Source organism: Leucopleurus acutus, assembly GCF_964270905.1.
Source record: "Leucopleurus acutus genome assembly, chromosome: 8".
NCBI classification, from domain to species: domain Eukaryota; kingdom Metazoa; phylum Chordata; class Mammalia; order Artiodactyla; family Delphinidae; genus Leucopleurus; species Leucopleurus acutus.
In genome coordinates, this window is record NC_139151.1 from 47,054,087 (window position 1) to 47,075,472 (window position 21,386).

At 33.7% G+C, this 21,386-nt stretch overlaps 1 protein-coding gene across 12 annotated transcripts in view; it reads left to right on the forward strand.

Annotated features, from left to right (window-relative positions):
* The window catches only part of PICALM (phosphatidylinositol binding clathrin assembly protein), a 108,387-nt gene that overhangs the window by 67,772 nt on the left and 19,229 nt on the right, over positions 1-21,386 (forward strand). For 4 of the 12 annotated variants that reach the window (XM_082845333.1, XM_082845325.1, XM_082845322.1 and 1 more), the window contains exons 10-17: positions 151-274; positions 548-684; positions 2,877-2,980; positions 8,108-8,257; positions 15,874-15,981; positions 17,529-17,660; positions 17,753-17,783; positions 17,964-18,063. In XM_082845333.1, the coding sequence (XP_082701459.1) occupies positions 151-274; positions 548-684; positions 2,877-2,980; positions 8,108-8,257; positions 15,874-15,981; positions 17,529-17,660; positions 17,753-17,783; positions 17,964-18,063 (886 nt within the window). Of the gene's footprint in view, positions 1-150; positions 275-547; positions 685-2,876; positions 2,981-8,107; positions 8,258-11,663; positions 11,745-15,873; positions 15,982-17,528; positions 17,661-17,752; positions 17,784-17,963; positions 18,064-21,386 lie in introns of all 12 variants that reach the window. The other 8 variants (XM_082845324.1, XM_082845326.1, XM_082845328.1 and 5 more) reach the window with 4 other exon arrangements.

The window sequence follows — 21,386 nt, forward strand, 5'->3', positions numbered from 1 at the left end:
TAGAATATTTCATCTGAAGTATGGGTTTTGACTCCATAAGTTTAGTTCATAATTATGGTGCCTATCCATGGCTAGCTTGCTAGACCATTTCATAACCAGTGAAATAAATGTTTGGCAAAATACCAAATTACCTTTGTCTGATTATCCAAGGGCAACAACACTTTCCAATGCAGTCTCTTCCCTGGCAAGCACTGGCCTGTCTCTTACCAAAGTGGATGAAAGGGAAAAGCAGGCAGCATTAGAGGAAGAACAGGCTCGTTTAAAAGCTTTAAAGGTAGGTGTGTGCATTCTCTTTATTTGGAAAAACAAGTATAGGCGTTCATAAAGTAACTGGGACTTCTGTACAGACTAACAGTATTTAATAAATATTTGTACAAATGGGGTGACATTCAGTAGTCTAATTTTTCATCCTGACATTGAATGACTGGCAAAACAGAGAATACCTTTCTGCTATCAAAACAAAATTAGAAAATGCTTTTTTTTTTTCAGAGGCCATACAAACAAATCTGGTTTCTGGATTCCTTATGGTAGTTCCCTTTCTCAACAGGAACAGCGCCTAAAAGAACTTGCAAAGAAACCTCATACCTCTTTAACAACTGCAGCCTCTCCTGTGTCCACCTCAGCAGGGGGTATAGTGACTGCACCAGCCATTGACATATTTTCTACCCCTAGTTCTTCTAACAGGTAGGTGGAGTGGTTAATGATTACCTTTGAATACTTAGGCTTAAAGACTTCTAACAGAAATTTTGCAGAGTTTTTCAGGTTTAGTTTGATACATGATTTTGTAATCATAAATTCACACAAAGGAGGTAGTGATAAATGGTGGTAGTGGTATAATAGCTAAATATAAAGTGAAAGACTTTATATTTCAAATATTTAAGAAATGGGATATGGCTAAATGATAGACTTATACCAATTGGAAAGGTGGTGGTATACCAGTTGGAAAGGTGGTGGGTTATCTCTGGGCAAACGTTTCATTGTAAAAAAATTAACTATAGTTAAACACATTTGTGAAATGTCTAATGGTTCAAGACCCTGTATATAACTCTTGGATATGTATGTATGATATGTATTTCAGGATATCCTTTCATTGGATGTTAAATGTTTTTCATTTCTAGTCCCTGGTGTTAAACTCAAACTCAGTAATCTGGAACACAATAAGAGTTTAGTTGCCAGATTTCTGTGGTATTGAAGCTTACCAGCCCAACTTCAAGCTGCTTAACAATAGGAATATTATATTTCCAGGCAAATTGGAATAACTGGATTTTTCTAAATTCCTCCTATGTTTTACCTCAGAGTGGTTTAGAGAAATTTGAAATTCAGATTCTGGTTTGAATCCTGGTTTATTTATTTCTTAATCTTTTTTTTTTTTTAAACCTGTTTCCAAGCAAGATAATGTATGGTATAAGTCAGTGGTTGTCAGTCTTTACCTAACATTAGAATCACCTGGAGGGTTTATTAAACCACAGGTTTCTGGGCCCCACCTGCAGGGTAAGGCCCAAGAATTTTCATTTCTGCCAGGGTCACAGGATCACTAGTATAGGGTTTAACACAGTGCTTAGTGCATGGTAAATGCTACATAGAGAGTGATGGGGTGTTTTGTTTGCTTGTGTTTCTTTGATTTTGTTGTTGTTGCTGTTTATTTTATTAACTCATCCTTAAATGGTCTTCCCTTCCACCTCCCGACTCCCGTCACAGCTCAGTGTAACTTTTACTAACTCAGCTGCTACCTGCTCTCTGAAGTCTTAGTAGATGTTGAATTTAGCTGTGTGTTTCTCTTTCAGCTTTATCTTTTTGTTTGTTTTGATTTTTGTATAATACCTTCCTTAGTCCCCAATAACACTGAACCATTAAGTGTCAAGTTTTTCACTTAGGGACCTTAAAAAGAAGTCTGTCTTAGTAGGGTGGGGGGATGGGGGTAAATGGAAAAGAATGTTGACGGTTTGAGGATGAAACAAATTATTAAAGAACTAATCTTTTTATTTCACTTAGTACCCTCAACATTTTCACCTTTTTAACAGTAATTGAGGACAAACCTACAGCCTATTACAGAATGCTTATTGCACATTCTGTATTTTTCCCCAAAGCACTAAATGCATTTGTATTTTGATTTATCTACTTATAAAACTACGTTTTACATCTGAAAGATATGTCTTCAAAACTTTTGTTTTTGAATAAGTGTAAGTTAAAAATAATCTATGCTGAGATACACATAATGCCTCAATTCATGGAAACTGGGATCTTTTTTTGTGTTGTTCCTTAATCACGTAACACGAAATATATTACGTAAGTAGTACTCCCCTAGAGTTATGTAATGGGGTGGCTTCGTTGTAAATTTATATCATATATGCATGTATAAGTTTTTCCATGTATTGTTGGTATGTTGTTTGATATTTGAAGCAATAAAGGTAAGGTTAACAGGTATTTTACTTTGTAGGAGTATTAGTGTTGCAAATTTAATTGAAGTTTTTTTGAAGATTAAGAAAACAAATTTCTTTTAAAAAAATTAATTGCCATGACGTTTCATATTTTAAAATTATGTTGTTTAGGTTCTAGGTTCTTTTCAATAAAGAAATTAGTTTTTTCCTGGGGAAGTCATTGATTCTTTCCAGAAGGGCTATTATTATTTGAATCCTATGTAAACTTAAGATATGGTACTTGAATAATTTTCCAGGCCTCCTTAGAAATATGCTGTTACGTGAGGGGTATGCAACTGTTATCTTGTTGCACCTGTTTTTCCTTTGGAGATTTATATTATTGGGAATTTTTTTCACTTTTCTTTTTAATGTTTTTATTTACTGGGGTGGATGAGGGGAGTGGCTAATGTAGCAAAGTTTATCTAATAAATAAAGCATCTTTTCAAAATATCTTCCTAGCACATCAAAGCTACCAAATGATCTGCTTGATTTGCAACAGCCAACTTTTCACCCATCTGTACTTCCTATGTCAGCTGCTTCTCAGGTAGCAAGTACATGGGGAGGTAAGCATTAATGAACTTACTTTGTATGTTGTATAGGCATCTCCCTTCCCCATTCTGTGGGGTTTACTTGCCTTACACTTGATACATGAGTACTTGAAAAATATTAATATGACAGTGAAGTTGTTTTGCCCCTTGAAGACATTTCCATTCATTTATAAATGCAATTTTGGAATGTATGTTCAATTAAATTATGAAATGAAGTTTAATGAAGATGAAAAAGGACCAAACGTATGTTTAGTTATGAAATCATTCTTTCAATGTTGAATTTCTGTTCTATTACCCAAAAATATGTAATGGTTGTCTTACCTTTGGTATATAAAAAAAATTTACTTGCAGAGGGGAAAACTCATCTAATAAAAGTTCTAATAAAATTCGGATGGTGTTATCAGGCAGTGCACTATCTTCTCTGCAGGAATGTCATGACAAACTTTATGCTACTTGTATTTAAAATGTTGATTTAATTCAGACCTGCAAGATTTTGGTATTCAAAGAATTTTTCCCCTAGTACCAACAGGAAAGTTTGCTGACCTTGAGTAGTTCTTTGATCTTAAGGTGACCATATTATGATCATGACCTGGCATCTTTGAAGGAATGAGCCTAGTCCATGTCAGTTTTTAAGCAGTTTTGCTTAGACATTTAGTATGTTTTCAAATCATTTCCTTTGTTTGGTTTTGGTACTTCTGTTTGTTTTTATGTAAGTATCAATATTATTTTATAAACACTGAAAAACTATTTGGGAGGGAAAGATACTCTGAGAAAGGACACTGTCTAGAGAACCGTTAGAGAATGGCAAGCTACCTTAACATTTATGTTGGTCACATGTAAAATCGGAATTGACTAGCTTACTTCTCATAGCAGAATTCATTGTTCTAGTGAGTTTTTATGGTGTATTCGACTTTTTCATCTTTATTTCACTGATTTGAGTTAATAACTTTTTAGGGGTTTTTTAATAGTTATTTCTTAAGACTATATTTTATATAATAGAATGTAAACTATGTGAAGGGAAGAGCTCTAAAATATTTTGTTGAGTGATATATCCCTGATGCCTAGAACACTTATTGATATATAACATGTACTTTGTAAATATTTGTTGAATGATTAGACGTTTTCTTTTTTGGGGGGCAGGTTATTTGTGGTTCAAGACAGGGCAGGGAACAGGAATAGTGAAATACTAAAATACTAGATTTTTAGACTAATTTTGTGAGCCATAACTTGATTTTTAAAACTAATTGATTTTGAAAGCTAGTTTAATTTAGCTAAATCTTAAGATCTGGGAGTAATTTCTAAAAATGATAAGCTAGTTTTAAAGTCAGTAAATATTTTAGAATTATTTATCTGAATGATCTGTAGACAGCAAATTAAGGTTAAGAAAGCATTTTCTTAATATCCTAACAGTCATTACAATTTTAGGATTTTTAATCTGCCAACATTTACATGCTTATTTCCTGCTTATTGTGAATTGCTTTAGGAAACATTAGTAGGATTAACATGACCGTTTAAGCAGTTTTAGCTTGCTCACCTTTTAAGAAAACAAACCAGTTTTTCTAAAATTAAGGCTGAAAAGTTGTATTTTTAGATAGATGAAAAATTTTACAGAAGGCTTAATGAGGACTAATATAACATTTCAATGAAACTGAACTGTGAAATTATTTTGTCTGGATACCATGTACAATTAATTCTAACAATGACAAAGTTTCTGCTTGGAATTATTGAGCTCATACATGAAGGCAGATAGACTGTTACTGTAGGAGAATAATTTTAAGTAATTTCAGCCTGTAAAAATTGTTTTATATTCTGTTAGAAGAAATATTCCATGGCAATTTGTGTGTGAATACAGTGTGGGAGTACATTTAATCATGATTTCCTTTTCTAGTTTAGGTTATTTTGGTTTATGTACTATTTTCATCAAAATTTCCCCCATATTTTAACATTAGGCTTGCTGTGTCCAAGTGACACTGTTAAACTGTTTAAAAAAAAAAAAGTATTATCAAGTATAGTTGAGAGCAGAGGCAGTAGCAACTGACTACTATTTTTCCAAAAGCTTACAATTATATACGAGGAAAGGACAGTGATCTTATATAAACCCCTCAATTTAAGAAGAATGAAATCTTGTCTTATATTTCATATAAAGATATTTGGCTTCTGAGTTGGTGATAATTTCAGAGTTTTGACTTCTGCATAATTGGATAGTGGAAGAGTATTTTAAGCCAAGAACTTTGAATACTTACTAATTTAGTCATTGTATTGTTCATACCCATGACATTCAGATTAAGACTTTTTACTTTATTTTTAAAATTAAAGTTACTAAGATAAATAAATCTTACATATAAAAAGCTTTGATCATAACAGTAAATTCTAAAAGGCATTTTTTGACGTTAACCATTTACCTGAACATTTGAAATATGTAGCATTTTACATCATGCTTTTTATAGTATGTGATGAAACAGAAGTATGCTTTTTTTTTTTGATAATTCTAAAATCTTATTCTATGCTTTCCTTGTTCTCATTTGCTAAAAATGGATGTTAACAACAGATTTGGTATTTAATTTAGTTCTTATATGCACCACAGAAACGATGTATATTCCCAATCACAGCTAGGTTAGTGATTAGAGTTAAGAGGAGGTAAAGTTCGTATGTTTAATGTGAGAGGCATTTTACGGTTCCACCTAAAAATGAACATTGAAGAGAGAGAACACAAGCTCTCCTGTTTCTCTCATTGCATTATTAGTGAGCCTTTGATTTTTCAAGAAATGGTCTGGCATCTAAACAAGCACTTGGTGTTGAATACTAATATCTTGAGATATCAGTTTTCATCACCTTGAAAACTTTGAGTTACAGCAAATCTAAAAATATACAGTATTACCAGGTTAAGTACACTGTTGTATATTTTAAGCAAGATTTCAAAATTTAATTCAGGTAAAAAAGAATGACCCTTTCTGAAGTTGAATTTGTTTTAGTCTCAGCTGGCATGAGACACACAACACTATGAAAACACTCAATTTTCTGTGAATAAACGTAGATATCAAATATTTACCTCAAGACTGGAATATGACTGGTACTATTTTTGTTTTAACTTTTTGCATTATTTTTCTATGACTCTAATGTAACATAAAATTAAACTTCCAAGTGAATAATGATAAAAATAATGGAAAAAAGTATTTATTAAAAGTATAAGGAATTTTAGAGTTGCCAGTCTGATAAGTACAGTTTAAGTTGGAATAGCTGGAACATTATTACTATTTTTTTTATCTTTAATGAATTTGAATTAATCATTTATGGTATAGTAGACTAACATTTAGATTTAAAAATCGTCATCTAATCTAAATGATGTTAATCTGCTACCCATAGTAGTAGTGTTTTGTCAAGGTAGATTAAGAGCTGGTTTTTCTTATTGTCTGCTAAATATACAGATTCACTTATGCATTTCTGCATATTCTTCTTTAGGATGTTTCATATAATAGGAAATGATTGATATTAAGTGCTTAGGTAAAAAGTGTCAATCAATAGAATAGCAGATAACTAGTAACTTTTTCCAAACATGTCTTTTCTCATGAACCTAATAGATCTGTTGTAGAAATATGTGTACTCTTTTTGAATGACTTCTCTCATGACTTCTTTTGCATGGAAAACCAGAGAGAAGTTTTGTGTTACTTGTCCAACAAAGTATGATGTACTTTAAAAACTCCATGCCTCTATCAAATATTTAAAAGTAGTACTTTCAACCAAACTGGTCAACTCTAAACTTAACGCAAATCCTTTCTTATACAAGAGGGAGTTAGAGTGGTCATCATTACATTTTTATTTTAGTACAAAAAAATGAATCCTGTTTTTGACTATTTTCTGCTTTTTATTTCTGAATTATTTTTTCTGACTCTCTTCCCCCATTGTTCCATTTATTGAGAAGTGGAGGGGTGGGAAAGATGTTTAACATGATCATTTGAGTTAGAATAGTACATCAGTGAGTTTTGATGTTTGTAGGACTTCATACAATGACCTCAATATTATCTTGATATTTTTCTTTTTAAAGTTGCAGTTGCAGGATTTGTGGAACACTAGCTTTGAATTTATTGACTTTAAGGATAAAGTGTGCCTATATTGTTTTGCAGAAGCTGATCCTTAGGCCATTGCTTCCTTATTGTTTTGTCATACAGTCTTAGAGTAAAATACAGTGCTTAATACTGTATTCTTAAGTAAGGACCACAAACTAGACTAGAAGAGGCAAGAACAGGTGCTGGTTGGAAGTACAGGAGTATCTTTTCATTTTTAATTGTGTTATAAGAGAAAAAATTATGACACTATATTTTCGCTGCTCTTTATTTTTTCTTCTCCCCATTAACTTAAGGTATGATGAATGGCTTTCAGTCATTACAGTGACAGTTATCTTGAATGAGGTATAGGTATAGTAAATATGTGATTCTAAATTTGATAGTAAAGTACATATTTGGTACCATTCTAGTAGGGAACAATACTTTTGTTATTCCTTCCAAATCATTTAGGCTTTAAAACTCATAGCTAGGCCTTCAAAGCTAATCCCAGTCTACTGGGATGGCCAGTCTTTTGTCTCTGTTCTTAATTTTTCTAAAATTCCTTTCCCATCATTAGACCTTTTCTTCGTCTTTATTATTTTGTTTCCTACATCTGAACCCATACAAGAGTTTATATTCACATGTTAGAAACCCCTAATTCCCTTTGGCTTTTGAAATACTGCTTATTCCACATTTGAATTATTTTTATCAATTATGTGAGTAAACATAGCTATGCTACCAGAACTGATACACTCCCACCTTGGGTGGGGAACACGGTTCAGGGTAGATGGCTCTTTTATAGAAACATTTTTGTTCTTACTTATCTTCTTTTTTAACTACATGACTGTTGGCTTTCTGATGTAAAGCAGATCTGGCCTTCGTATGCTACTGTTGTTATGGACACATAAGTATTTTTTTCTGAGGGTTCATTTTAAAATATGTTAAATGCATTTCTTCTATCTTGGTGATTAGATTTGATCATTTGCATTTAGATTAATAATAATATAGCTACTACTTTTCACTTTGCATCTTTTGACTGATTACAATACTAATTAATTTACTTCCTCTCTTCATTTTGCTATAATGCACTTGGACTGCACAGATCCTTTCTCTGCTACTGTAGATGCTGTTGATGATGCCATTCCAAGCTTAAATCCTTTCCTCACAAAAAGTAGTGGTGATGTTCACCCTCCCATTTCTTCAGATGTATCCACTTTTACTACTAGGACACCTACTCATGAAATGTTTGTTGGTAAAGTACCATTTAACCTTTCTTTCCAATTAATGTTTATACTGCCTAAGTATATTTTTTAACGTATCCATTATTTTTAAAGCACTGCAATAATTACTTTGTATTTTAATAATAAATTTTTAAGTAAACTAAATAGCAATAATGTAGTGAGATTTTTTACACCAGTATCCCTAATTTTATTTAATGCAAGTTTTTAGGAAAGAAAATTTCCTTTGAAATTGGACTTTGTTTTGTTCTCTATCATACTGTAGCATCACATGCTACATCCTGTTTATTAGTTCAGAGAGGTGGTTATTAGGAGAGTTGATTGAAGGAGTAACATCTCTTAAACTTAGTTACGTATTTATGTGTGCTTATATTTTCTCCTCTCTGCTTGAGAAAGAGGGTGATTATCACTCTTAGTAGCTTTCTGAATCTTCCTTTTTTTTCTGTTTTTAATTTCAAATAATGGTACAACTTTATATTGTCTAAAACCCACTATACCCTCTGTCCAATCTTAAGGGTCTCATTTCATTGTTAGCCTGGGGTGAAAAGTAGAAAATGAAAAGCAACTTGACTGAATAGGCTTAATTGTGGTCTAAAAATCTGTAAAAAGGCAAAATTTCATACCAAAGTTGTACAAGGAAGAATAAGTTTTTAAGTACATACTAAACTGAAATAAATGTTTTTGAATCCTACTAAAAAGATGCTAAACCCCCTTAAAAGATGATGAAAACTGCTTTTATTCGATTCAAAGAAACAACGTAAGGTGACACAAATTTAAATCTTTGATTAAAGCAGCATGCAGAAAGTCATCTGTGTACCCTAGGTAGATCATGTGGCCATATTCTGTTAGATATATCTGAGAGAGGGGAGGATGGAAGGTGACTAGAAAGCAGTAGTTGGAGATATGAGAAAGTTTCAAGGCACGTGCTCCAGTTATACAACTAGTCTAATAGTTCTAAAGTGTAATATTTGGTTGCAATAATTCCTTTATTGTAGTACATTTAAAAATTATATAAAAAGTAATTGAAACTAAATTATACATTTTGTTGCTCTAGAAATTTGTCAAATGGAGTGCCTTTTTGCTTGGTAATAAGGGGTAACTACAGTTATCTTTGGAGTGTTCTGTTGGGGTGGTGGTTTTTTAGGTTTATCTTTTCTTCATATTTACTGAATATGAATAGTCTGTATGTTGTAAATATGGCTGTTTGTATCTTTTTAAGTCAGTTGCCTTAATTTGGGGATATGAAACAGATACGTCTTTGCTTTGGGACTATATATTTAGATCTTTTAGGTCAGAGCAGTGCATGGGCTTCAGGATATCACATCTGTATCCCCTGAAGGGGGACAGAATGGAGGACAGTAACCTTAAGTGCTGAAGGGTGTAGGTATTTCACATATAAACAAAAACAGAGTAAAAATATATAAAAGTCATGTGAGAGAGTTAATTATTATTTTGACTTTTCAAGGAAAAAAGCCTGTAATAAGAGGAGTATCCTAGAAATGTCATATTCCTAATGTTTTTTAAGTTTAAGGCCTATGATTTGGGGCAAAAGGAAGACCAGAAAGCAAAGCAGATTAGTAAAGTTGATGGCTATATACTCCAAGGTCAGTCGGTCCATTTGAAAATTAAAATCATAAAATTGGTGATTTAGAGTTTGCAAAAACCTGCAGAGAATGTTTGGTCCAGCTCAACTCTCACAGTAGTAAGAGAACATTATTACCATTTTATGGATGCATCACCTGAGTCCTAGAAAAGTTAATCAAGATAACCCAGCTAGTGGGAGCAAAGCCTAAATCAGGAGACAGCAGCTTTGCTCTGTAGCGCTCTTTCCCTTATGGAAGTGCAGACTTTCATTTAAACCCTTATCTTCCTCTTTCTGATGGAGAATAATACAAATGAAAGTATGAAGTATACTTTAAAAAAAAAAATCACATCTGCCAAGTTTTGTCATTAGAGAAAAAAAACTTGTTAAATACTTTTTTAATGAAAATGAGTGCAGAAGGGGAAATTAAAAACCACTGATGTCAGACCATTAGGCATTAGTCTAGAATAGGGGTCAGCAAACTTTTTCTTAAAAGGTCAGATTGTAAATATTTTTGGCTTGTGAGCCACACGATTTCTTTCACAGCTGCTCAACTTTGACATTATAGCGTGAAAGCAGCTGTAGACAAGACATAAACACATGAGCTTGGCTGTGTTCCAGTAAAACTTTATTTACAAAGATAAGCGGCTGTAGTTTGTTGATGCCTGTCCTAGAAGAGGCTTTTTAATAAGTCTTTCAATGCAAGTTGAAAGTTCCTGAGAAGTAGAGTTGTGTAATAAAAATTCCAATACTTCTTACTCAGAGTAGTAAGAGCATGAGAGGACCACCCAAGGTGTGCCATTCCTGGCACTGTATAGTCTAATTAACCACTAGCCACATGTCATCATTTAAAGGTTAATTAAAATTAAATGTTAAATAAAATTAAAATTTTACTTCCTCACTTGTACTAGCCACATTTCCGTTCTTCAGTGGCACATGTGCCTAGTGGCTACCATAATGTACCATATGCACATATCTGCATATTGTGTGGATTTATAAAACATTTCTGTTATTAGAAAGCTCTGTTGGATAGTGCTGTAGAACAGTGGTCAGGAAACTTCTGGTGTAAGGAACCAGATAGTAAATGCTTTAGGTTTTTATAGGATGCATAAAATCTTTGAGTTGTCATCTTTTCTTTTTTCTTTCTTTTTTTTTTTTTTAAACAACCCTTTCAAAAGGTAAAAACCATTTTTAGCTCACATGGGCATATAAAAATAGGCCCCAGGCTGTAGTTTGCCAACCCCTGCTCTATAGGATTAAGAACAACCAAGAACAATCAGAGTTAGGTATGTAGATACCTTCCAACCCTTCCAGGGGAGGACCTTGATTTGATGATATGATTCTCAGTGTACTTTGTAGCTTGTCCTCATTAAAGCTGTAAGAATACTGAAATTTGTAAGTCAAGGGGAGTGGGTTGTGGTCTCAGCCTTACCATGTTTGTGACCTTGTCTAGGCCTGCTTCCTCATCTGCAAAAGAAGACATTAGAAGACATGTTGGTATTGACTAAAAAGCCAACTGGTTCATATTTCTTTATCTAAAGAAATGCAGTATTGGTTATTTTTAAAAATTTGTTGTGAATATTATTTATATATATTTTTTAAATATAGTACTTACAATGGAGGCTTAAGTGCTTTTTTTTTAGTAAGTTGTAATTTGAAGAACACCAATGGCTTGGACTCCTCTGTTTTTTCTTTTGTTTTGTTTGTTTTTATTTGTTTCTGTTTGTTTTTAATTACTCCATTCCACTCTTAACTGTTCCTCCTCACTTTCTCACTTTTCTCTTTCTCTTTTTTCTTTTTTCCTGTCCTTTCTTTTCCCCCCTTATATGCCTTGTCAGATTCTTTTTGTGGTACTCAAGCTTATCGTAATACTACCCTTATGTGCCATGAGCCTTCTACTGTAGCTGGTTTATTTGGAGGTAGGTGACAATAATCTCTAAAATTTATCAGTTTATTTATGCAAGAGGGGTTTCTTTTTGTTGTTTTCCTTAAAATGAGTTGGTAAGAAAAAAAATACTTGGTTTTGAAGAACAGGTAGTTTTTTGCTTAATTTTGTTTTCCTTGATTAAACACGATTGTTTTATGAATGGATGCCTGTCATCTTCCTGATTTTATTCATTCTCAAAACTTTCAAATTTTCAGAAGAGTTTATAATATTTTAATATTACAAGCTTATGGAATTTAAAGCTCTGTATATAGATCTTAGTGATAGAATGGCAGATAATTTTGATTTGAACAGTTGTGGCACAGGTGAAGGGAGATTATACTGGAAAGAAGCATGCTTTTCCAGCGCTATGCAAAGGCCATAGAAATGGGAAGTAGTTTCCAGGGAGGTGTAACCAATTTGATCTGTATCTTTCCAAATATATTCTGTCTAGGCCAGCGCAGTAGCAATAAGACCTCAAAATCCAGCTGAATTTTTTTGTGTATAGGAGTTGTTACCTTAGTTAAGTTGGCATTAAAAAGTAGGTTTGACACAACTGAAGAACTGAGGTTCTTGACTGGCAGTAAGAATTAGACATGGTTAAAAGTGTTTAAAAATGGAATTGTTGAGGGCATTTAACAGAAAGAAAATGTTTGGAATATGGTGAACTTGGGTGTGAATTCCAGTTACACTCCTTTACCTGTGTGACTTTAAGCAAGTATTTAACCTTTCTAAGACTATGAAAATTGGGATAATAATGTCTTGCAGGATTGTTAATGAGGTGTACATATATGCCTGTATAACATCTAGCACAATGACTGACACAGAAGTATCATTAAAACTACTTGCATTGGGAACTTATCTTGTGGGGACTTCCCAGGTGGTCCAGTGGTTAAGACTCCGCGCTCCCACTGCAGGGGCAAGGGTTCAGTCCCTGATTGGGGAACTAAAATCCCGCATGCCGCAGGGCGAGGCCAAAAAAAAAAGCAGTTATCTTGTGTATGCAGATCATTTCATACTTGGAGTATACGTCTTACCTAAATTATTTAATCATCAGATATAATCTTGAAAACTCATTGTTTTTGTATTGCTGATAGATTTTTAAATTGCCAGGGGCGATTTATTTTTTAGCCCAGTATTCGCTATTTCAAAGCTCAAGGAGTTCATAAAACTTGAAGAGTCCTGATAGATATAATTATTATAGCTATAATAATAAAAACTAATTTTCCTACCTACTAATTTATATAAGATGAAATACTCAGGATAAACCAAAAACCCTTAATAGATTCTGGAATCAAAGAAATTGGGGTTTAAGTCTTGATTCTGCCACTTACTAATTATTTTACCTTGGATAAGTTGTTTAATCTCTTAGTTTCCTCATCTGTAAAATGAGGATAATAATAACTGTCTCATAGTGTTATTGTGTGGTTTAAATAATAACCTATCTATAAAGCCCTTGCATAATGTTTAATAAATAGTAGCAGTAATTTTCTCAAAAAAGAATGAGGCCTATTTATTACAGAACTACCATCAAAATCTATTAAACAACCCAGCCAATTTTTCTCAAAGGTGTTTGGATTGCCTTTCTGTCCCAAAAGCGTTTTCATCTTGTACCTTTCAGTCACCTTACTATTGTCCTCTCAAGATTTGCCCTGTAGTACAGTGGTTTCTAAATGTTAATCTGTGAACTGGAGCTGTTCAGTGACAGAGTTTTCATTGGGCTTTGTGAAATGAAAGTTAGGCAGTTCAATGTAGTGATTATTTCATAAAATTAACCTTAACTTTGATAGCCTATTCATCTTTTTTGGGGGTGGTCCCTAAATCTGCTCTTTTGAAATGGTGATATTAATTCTGTAACTTTGCTTTAAGTAACTTTTAAAAATTGACGGTTGACAATCTAATCAGCTATTATAATTTATTAAGAATTTCCCTTTTAGTTTATTCTTCTGCTATGTAGAAGCTTTTAAAATTTGAGGTACTAGCTCTGGATTACTTTATATCTTTTCAAAGCTTTTATACTTTTAGGCAGTAATATAATTTCACAGATTGGTGCCCCTAGGGACCTCAGGAGATGGCTCCTCTCTTTACAGAAAGTAATGAAGTTGTTTTTGTGTTATTATAAAGGATAGGCTCATCTCTGATATCAATCAAATTCTAGAAAGAATTTGGGACAAGATAGCAAGGGAAAAGAGAAATTGGTATGCCATCCTACTTTATAAATTATTGTTCCCTGTGTTTTCTAAAGTTTAATGATATCATAGCTCAGATATTATTTCCAGGATGATTTAAAGAATGCTATGTGTGGTGGTTCAACATGGGCATATAATTAAGCATGATAGATTTTTGTCTTTCTTGAGTAGATACATCTGTTCTTTTTGTAAGGAGTTAGGAGAAGAACCGTCAAGCCCATGGTATATTTCTTAAGCAGTTTGTACACTTCAAAGAGCTGTTAAATCAGTATATCTATAGAATTCTAGGAGCCTTTTGATGAATGGTCAGATTTATTTACTAAATTATTTTATGTTTTGATAGTGCTTGTATTCTCATTGTATGACCAGTGTCTTTGAGTTAAGAAAGGGTCAAATAATTATGGAATAAGATCAAATTTGTACATTTAAAAAATTTTGTGCCCTACAGAATATTCATACTGTGATGTAAAATGCTACTTTTAAAGTAGTATCATTGATGTATACCAGCTTGTGTGGGTCATTGTTAATAATAAGTCATTGCTTTCTGGCTTCTCTGGCTTTGAGGACCTTCTTGAACTTCTCACCAAATCTTGTCCTACTTTTTGTTTTTCTTTAAGATCAGTCCTTTTAGTACAGCATTATTGTACTTCTTTATATCCTGGTGGTATACATTAAGAGTTCAAAGTGAGATTCTTATAGACTGAAAGTCCTTTAGCAGAAAGTTGGGACAGGAAGAGAGAGAGAGTCTATGTTCAGGGCTCAAAAGTTTAACTTCTCTTTAATGATATAGTTGTTAATCTTCTGATACCAGACTTTTTTTTTATTTTTAACATTCTGACTTTATAGAATTTAGAAATGGAAGAGAATTCCGGAGCCATTTATTACAGCCTTCCACAAAGCAAAAGAATTCCTTCTTTGTGATCCTTGCTAGGCTGTTCTCTACTTGGATATATACTCAGTGATTGAAAGCTCCCCAAGTCATGTGACAGCCCTAATGGTTTTAGATGATTTTAATTCTTCTTGTCAGCCTCTGGAAATTCAGAGCCTCACCTCACAAAATACAACCTCACACAATTGAAAATCTTAACGTTTAACTCAGCATTGTCTGGTTTCAGCAACGTGAGCTGGGTGTCTGTTGGCTTATTGCCACCACCATCAGTGTAACATGGACAGGAAAGAATAAATTTTCTGGTGTTTCAGAACAGTTAGGTAAATTAGTATATTTGATTATACATGTCAGCTCCACTTTAGGAAGTAGTTAAGTTGAAGCTAGAGGGTGGTTGGGTGTTGAAAATAGTCTGTTTTTTGTTTTTTTTTTAATATTCAGAACACATCTGGACACAAGGGGGGGGCTCATAAGGATTAGTGGGTTATAATTTTCAGAATCCTGTCACTTCTCAAATTAACTTAAACCATATAGCTTTTGATTAACCATCGAAGGAAGGAAGGGAGAAAGGAAGGAAGGAGAGAGAAATATGGAAGGTGAGTAGGTAGAGGGAGAAAGACTCTTGGGGGATACTAAGTAGACTCATATTTTTTTAAAGCACCACAGAATACTTATTTTATTCCCAAATGATCCCTTAAATTAAATTTGGCTTCATGCAAAATCCTAGAATTTTAGATGTGTGTGGTTTTTTAACATCAGCTTACAAGTTTAAGGTAAAAAATAAGCAAAAAATGTTATTTCTGTAATGAAACAAACTAGTAGTTCAACTTCACTTGCTCTTTTGTTAGTTTTCTTAGTGGGATGATTTTGTTTTGGAAAATGTAATCACAAGAGATGTGGTAGTCTAGGAAGCATTTTGCTTGAAGGGTTGGCTTTGTTTTTTGTTGTGGGAATTTACTGCTTTTTCCATTCTATTGTCATCATTATTAAAGAGCTGTAGATGTAGAGTTATTAAAGAATTGAGCTTTTTCCATTTTGGTTTTTCTTAGGATTCACTCCTTCTCCAGTTGCACAGCCACATCCTTCAGCTGGCCTTAATGTTGACTTTGAATCTGTGTTTGGAAATAAATCTACCAACGTTATTGTAGATTCTGGGGGTAAGAAAAAATTGCTTTATTAACATTACTATAATGTTCTAGTTTAGAGTCTGTGTAAGGACAGATAATGGTCCTTTTAACGTGTAAATAGATGAAATTGGGGTAGCCAAAGAAGTGGTCCCTCTTCCCCCAGCCACTAGAAGAAAGCTTCAAGGGACTGTTGTTAGCCTTTACTCTTTTCTTAGTGGCAGTTTTGAATCTGGGTAGATTTTATTTCTCCCAGAGCTATTAAGAGAGAAGAAAAGAGATTTTACTCAGATTAGACTGCTAAATTGCTAGGGACTGTGTGTAGAATGCTGTACCTTTTACTCTAATTTTTACCTTTACTGAAATGAAATTGGCTTTTTTGAAAACTAGGAAAATATGACCTGTGGTACCTTGACTCGTTGAGGTAGTCTGTGTAATGAGCAGCTAGAATAACTAAATATCAGAGTTGTGGGTTCAGGGGCTTTTTATTGTTTTATAGTATGCTTGTTTAGTCATCTTAAGAGAACTTTATAAAATCTATAGAGCCAAGTTTCCATTTAACATCTTGGTAATTTCAAGTTTTGTAAAGATTGAGTTCCTGTAAAGTTGGCACCAAATTATATTCTTAATCATGGGGTGGTAAGTGTAGTAATTAAACTCAAGCCATTTAAAGAAATATATTGAGGTGTTGTTAATTTTATAATATACAATTAGTTATCATAAGTATACATACAAAAGTAAGAAGCAAACTTATAAAGAATGTGTATGAACTAGGAATTTATTTTTTTCTGTGCGCTAGTAGGTTTATAATTACATTTTTTGATGCATTTGACTTTGTCCTCTTGAGTTTATCTTGCTGGGAAAAAGGATAAAGGAAATAGAAACCAATTGTTCATATTTTATAAACCCCTGTTTTTGGTGACTTTCTTTTTCATATTCTCTGGTATTCCTGGGTTGTGCCGTTCAGTCCTTTGGTGGTTTGTTGATTGGATCTGTTTCACCTTTTACTGTTTGGTAGAGAACCTTAAGGGATTTTATTTTATTTATTTTATTTTATTTTTTATTTTTAAACAGGGTTCTACTTTACTAGATAGTTTTATGCAGTTTGAGTGTAGTTTAACTATTTCTTTTGTATAATTTAGGCTAGCTGTTTTTAGACAGGAAAAGAGATAACCTAGTGGTTCATTTTCACTTGCTTCTAATATACTGTTTTACATATACCTTACATTCTCCACTTTGAAGAGTATTAAAAGGTCTATAAAATATTATTTCTTAAAAGGAACTTTTTTTCAAAGTTACAGAGATATATTTTTTACCTGTATTGCTTCAGGTATAAGTGAGTCTTCAGAAAATTTTGTCAGCTGAGGGGAAGGATTAATTCCATTCCCTTTTCTTTCACAGAGAAGGGATTTGAAATTGTGGATTTCTCCTTTTTCCACTTAAGAGCATTTATTAGTGCCCATTTACCTGGAGGACTTCTCCAGTAAACAAACAAGGAGAAAAGGCAGAGACCTCCTTTAGAAAGCTGTAGCACCATAAAGTTCCTTACAAATCCTATTTCGTCTGTTTGTAACTTTAAGGCTTTGATGAACTAGGTGGACTTCTCAAACCAACAGTGGCCTCTCAGAACCAGAGTCTTCCTGTTGCCAAACTCCCACCTAACAAGTTAGTATCTGATGACTTGGATTCATCCTTAGCCAACCTTGTTGGCAGTAAGTATTTTTTGTATTCTTTAATCTTTAAAATAAGTTGTTTTATAAAAATTAGTCTAGTTTTTAAATGCTTTCTTTTTCTCCTGTCCTAGATCTTGGCATTGGAAATGGAACCACTAAGAAGTGAGTGTTTTATTTGTATTCTTTCCCTATGTGCCATTTAGAGGTTGATTAGGCTTTCCTCTCAAGAAAGTATGTGTAGAGACGTCATCTGCATCTTAAATGCTCTGTTCAATCTAAATGTGTAGTAAAGAAACTTCATAATTACACACACTTAATATTCTCACTCATATTTATTTAAAGTGATGTAAATTGGAGTCAGCCAGGTGAAAAGAAGCTAACTGGAGGATCTAACTGGCAACCGAAGGTTGCACCAACAACTGCTTGGAATGCTGCCACAATGGTGAGTTGGAAAAGCTCATTATATACTAACATGAATGATTTAGGTAAATGTGTAACATGAAAATGTTTTTTAAATAGTGATAAGGCATAAGTGGAAAGATTGTTACCAAGTTTTAGAAATATAAGTAATTTGTATTTCTTTTAAAGGAAGCTTGGTTGACTATGTTTGCCAGGTACATTTTAGTAGCTAACATTTATTTAAAGGTTACTTTGTGTCAGGCATGATTCTAACAAATAATATGTGGTTTTGTTTTATATAATCCTCAAATTTACCTTACACGGTAGTAACTATTATCCCAATTTTACAGATGAGGAAATGAAAACACAGGGTTATTAAGTAGTAAGCCCAGATCACAGAGATTGGGTGGGTTTTTAGAACCCAGGCAGCCTTACCTCAGAGCATATTTTCTTAATCACTATTCTCTACTGCTGGTTTCAAATCTATTATTTATCTATCTACAATAAATAAATAACCTTAACACTGAACCAATTGCTAGATTCACACACATACACGTATTCCCCTAACAGTGGCTCAGTGTTCACTAATGCAGGGGTCCCCAATGCCTGGGGCCACAGACCAGTATGGGTCCGCTGCCTGTTAGGAAACCGGGCCACACAGCAGGAGAGGTGAGTGGCTGGCAAGCGAGCAGAGTTTCATCTGCCGCTCCCCGTCGCTCGCACTACCACCTGAGCCATTCTCTCCCTGCTCCTCCACCCGAGGAAAAATTGTGTTCCCTGAAACCCGTCCCTGGTGCCAGAAAGGTTGGGGACCGCTGCACTGATGGTGCAGTGTTACTAATTCAGTGTTCTGGTGACTTTAAGAATGTAAGTGCAGCAAATAAGGAGAATCAACTATATAAATTATATGACAGTATTAACAAAAGCCAAGCAAGTATAGTTTTAATTGAGTATGCCTATACACATACACATCTCACATAGATTATAATCTTAAATCCCAAAACAAAAAAACTCATTCTAGTGGATTATATATTTTTTTATTTTACAAAAGAGAAAACGAGTGCCAGAGGTATTAAGTGACTTGCCTGAGGCATCCCCACTAATAGGTGTCTGAATTGAGAGACTCTTGCCCTATCCAACTGGCCCCAGAGCTTCTTGCAGTACACTACACTGTTCCCTACTTCTCCATCTTCTGGTCATCTTCATGTCAGAGCTGAAACAAGGCACAGCCCCTGTTTGACCTCAGCTGGGAATGAATGCATCCGGTGACAAATTTTTCACCACTTTGCGCACGTATGTGAATGACTTCAAAAGCACCACAAGTATTGATTTTAGGATTACAAATAAATTTCAGTGCATAGCAAATTTGCAAATACAGAATCCATGAGTAATGAAAATTAATTGTATATGATAATTAATGAGTTAGCATCTAGTACTGAAGAAGTTCTAATGATTTTAATTAATATAAGGTATGGTCGTCCCAGAGTAGTTTTGTGGCCATACCCCTATCCTTGGTCAGCTGCTGTTTTACCAATCCAGTAAGTCTCCCTGCATCGGAGAAAACCAGTTTTTTTGTAGAAAAATTTGAAACATGCTTTCTTGCAACAGTGTGTGCTAATCAGCATTTGATTACACGAGCCACACATTGTATCCTTTCTGTTGTTGTTAGAGACCCCCATTATCCTTTTTTTTTTTAATTTTTTATATTGGAGTATAGTTGCTTTACAGTGTTGTGTTAGTTTCTGCCGTACAGCAAAGTGAATCAGCCACACGTATACATATATCCCCATTTGCCCACTTTTTTATAATATACCTTCGGGGCGTTCTTTTTTTAAATTTTTTTCATTTTATTTATTTATTTATTTTTTACATCCTTATTGGGTTATAATTGCTTTACAATGTTGTGTTAGTTTCTGCTGTACAACAAAGTGAATCAGCTATATGTATACCTATATCCCCTCCCTCCTGAGTCTCCCTCCCATCCTCCCATCCCACCCTCTAGGTCCTTACAAAGCACCAAGCTGATCTCCCCACATTATCCTTGTTATAGCTACTTTTTGTTATTAAATCTCTTCCAGAGTACTGTGCTGTTTTGCTGTTTCCTTGGGTTAATTGTATGTTAAAATTAATAGGGCTGAGCTAAAAATAGTGTGCTGTTAAAGTTTTACATGACGTTAAAGAGTTTTATTAGTTTCAGTCTCCATTAATGGAAAATAATATTGAAATTTAGCCACCTTTTTAAGTCAGTACTTTTTCTCTGGTGGTGGTCACTACCGTCACCAATAATAAAACCTTGCGTTTAAATAGTTTACATTTTTACACACTCACACACACACACACACACACACTATCCGGAGTCTGTAAATAGTGCACTCTTGGGGGAGTTTGAGCAGCTATTGTCCCAGCTGTAAGGATAAAGTTATGCAATTTTTTTTTTCCCTCAATTGCAAAGCAACTAGAAAGCAGATTTAAATTGAAATCCATCCCTTCTGACTCGCAATCAGTGTTTTTCCCACTCTAACACACCTCTCTGACTAGGGATGGCAGGAGGTTAGGTTAGTAGATGTTATAGCCTCAGGAGTGAATTATACATTGACAGTATATGAGGAATGATATAAATCCAAATGATATAAAAATACAATGAATATTTTCTTATTTTGTATGAAATTAGTATTAATCTGTATGAAGTATTAGAAGTTTGTGAATAGCACTTGACTTAAGATTGACTTTTAGCATTTAATAGGCATCTAACCATCTAGAATTTGTTGATAAGAAGCAATATCTATGGTGCTGTGTTGTATACGGTAAGGTATATCATCTCTTAAGGATTTTGTTAAAACATTTGTATGTATGTATTTTATAGAGGTTCTTTGTAATGACTAACATTTAGGGCTGGTGATGTGATTCACTACTTAGATAAACTGCTGCTTTTGACATTTCTTTACATTTCTAACCTTTTTAATTAACCCTTAAACACTGTCAAGGTTTTTAAATTTTTAAAAATTTTAACCATTCATTGATGTTTTATTAAAATATATAATGATGTTACAGTACCAACTCTTTCTATTACTGTTTGCTTTTTTTCTGTGGTAGACATTATGCAATGCAACCCTGTTTATGGGATGCACTGTTGATGCTACCGATAGATTTTATGTTTTGATGACACTTGTAATCGATAAACTATTATGTAAGTAAGGTGATGATGCCAAAGACTAAATTTCCCGTGTCAACCTTGATAGTGTTTTAGTATAGATGTTCTTCCATTAGATACTGGAAATACAAGGGATTTTAAGTAGTTAATGAATGTTCATGTGAACTAAAATGCTCTCTATGTATTTTCTGTTGTGTAAGTACTTGTTCTAATCC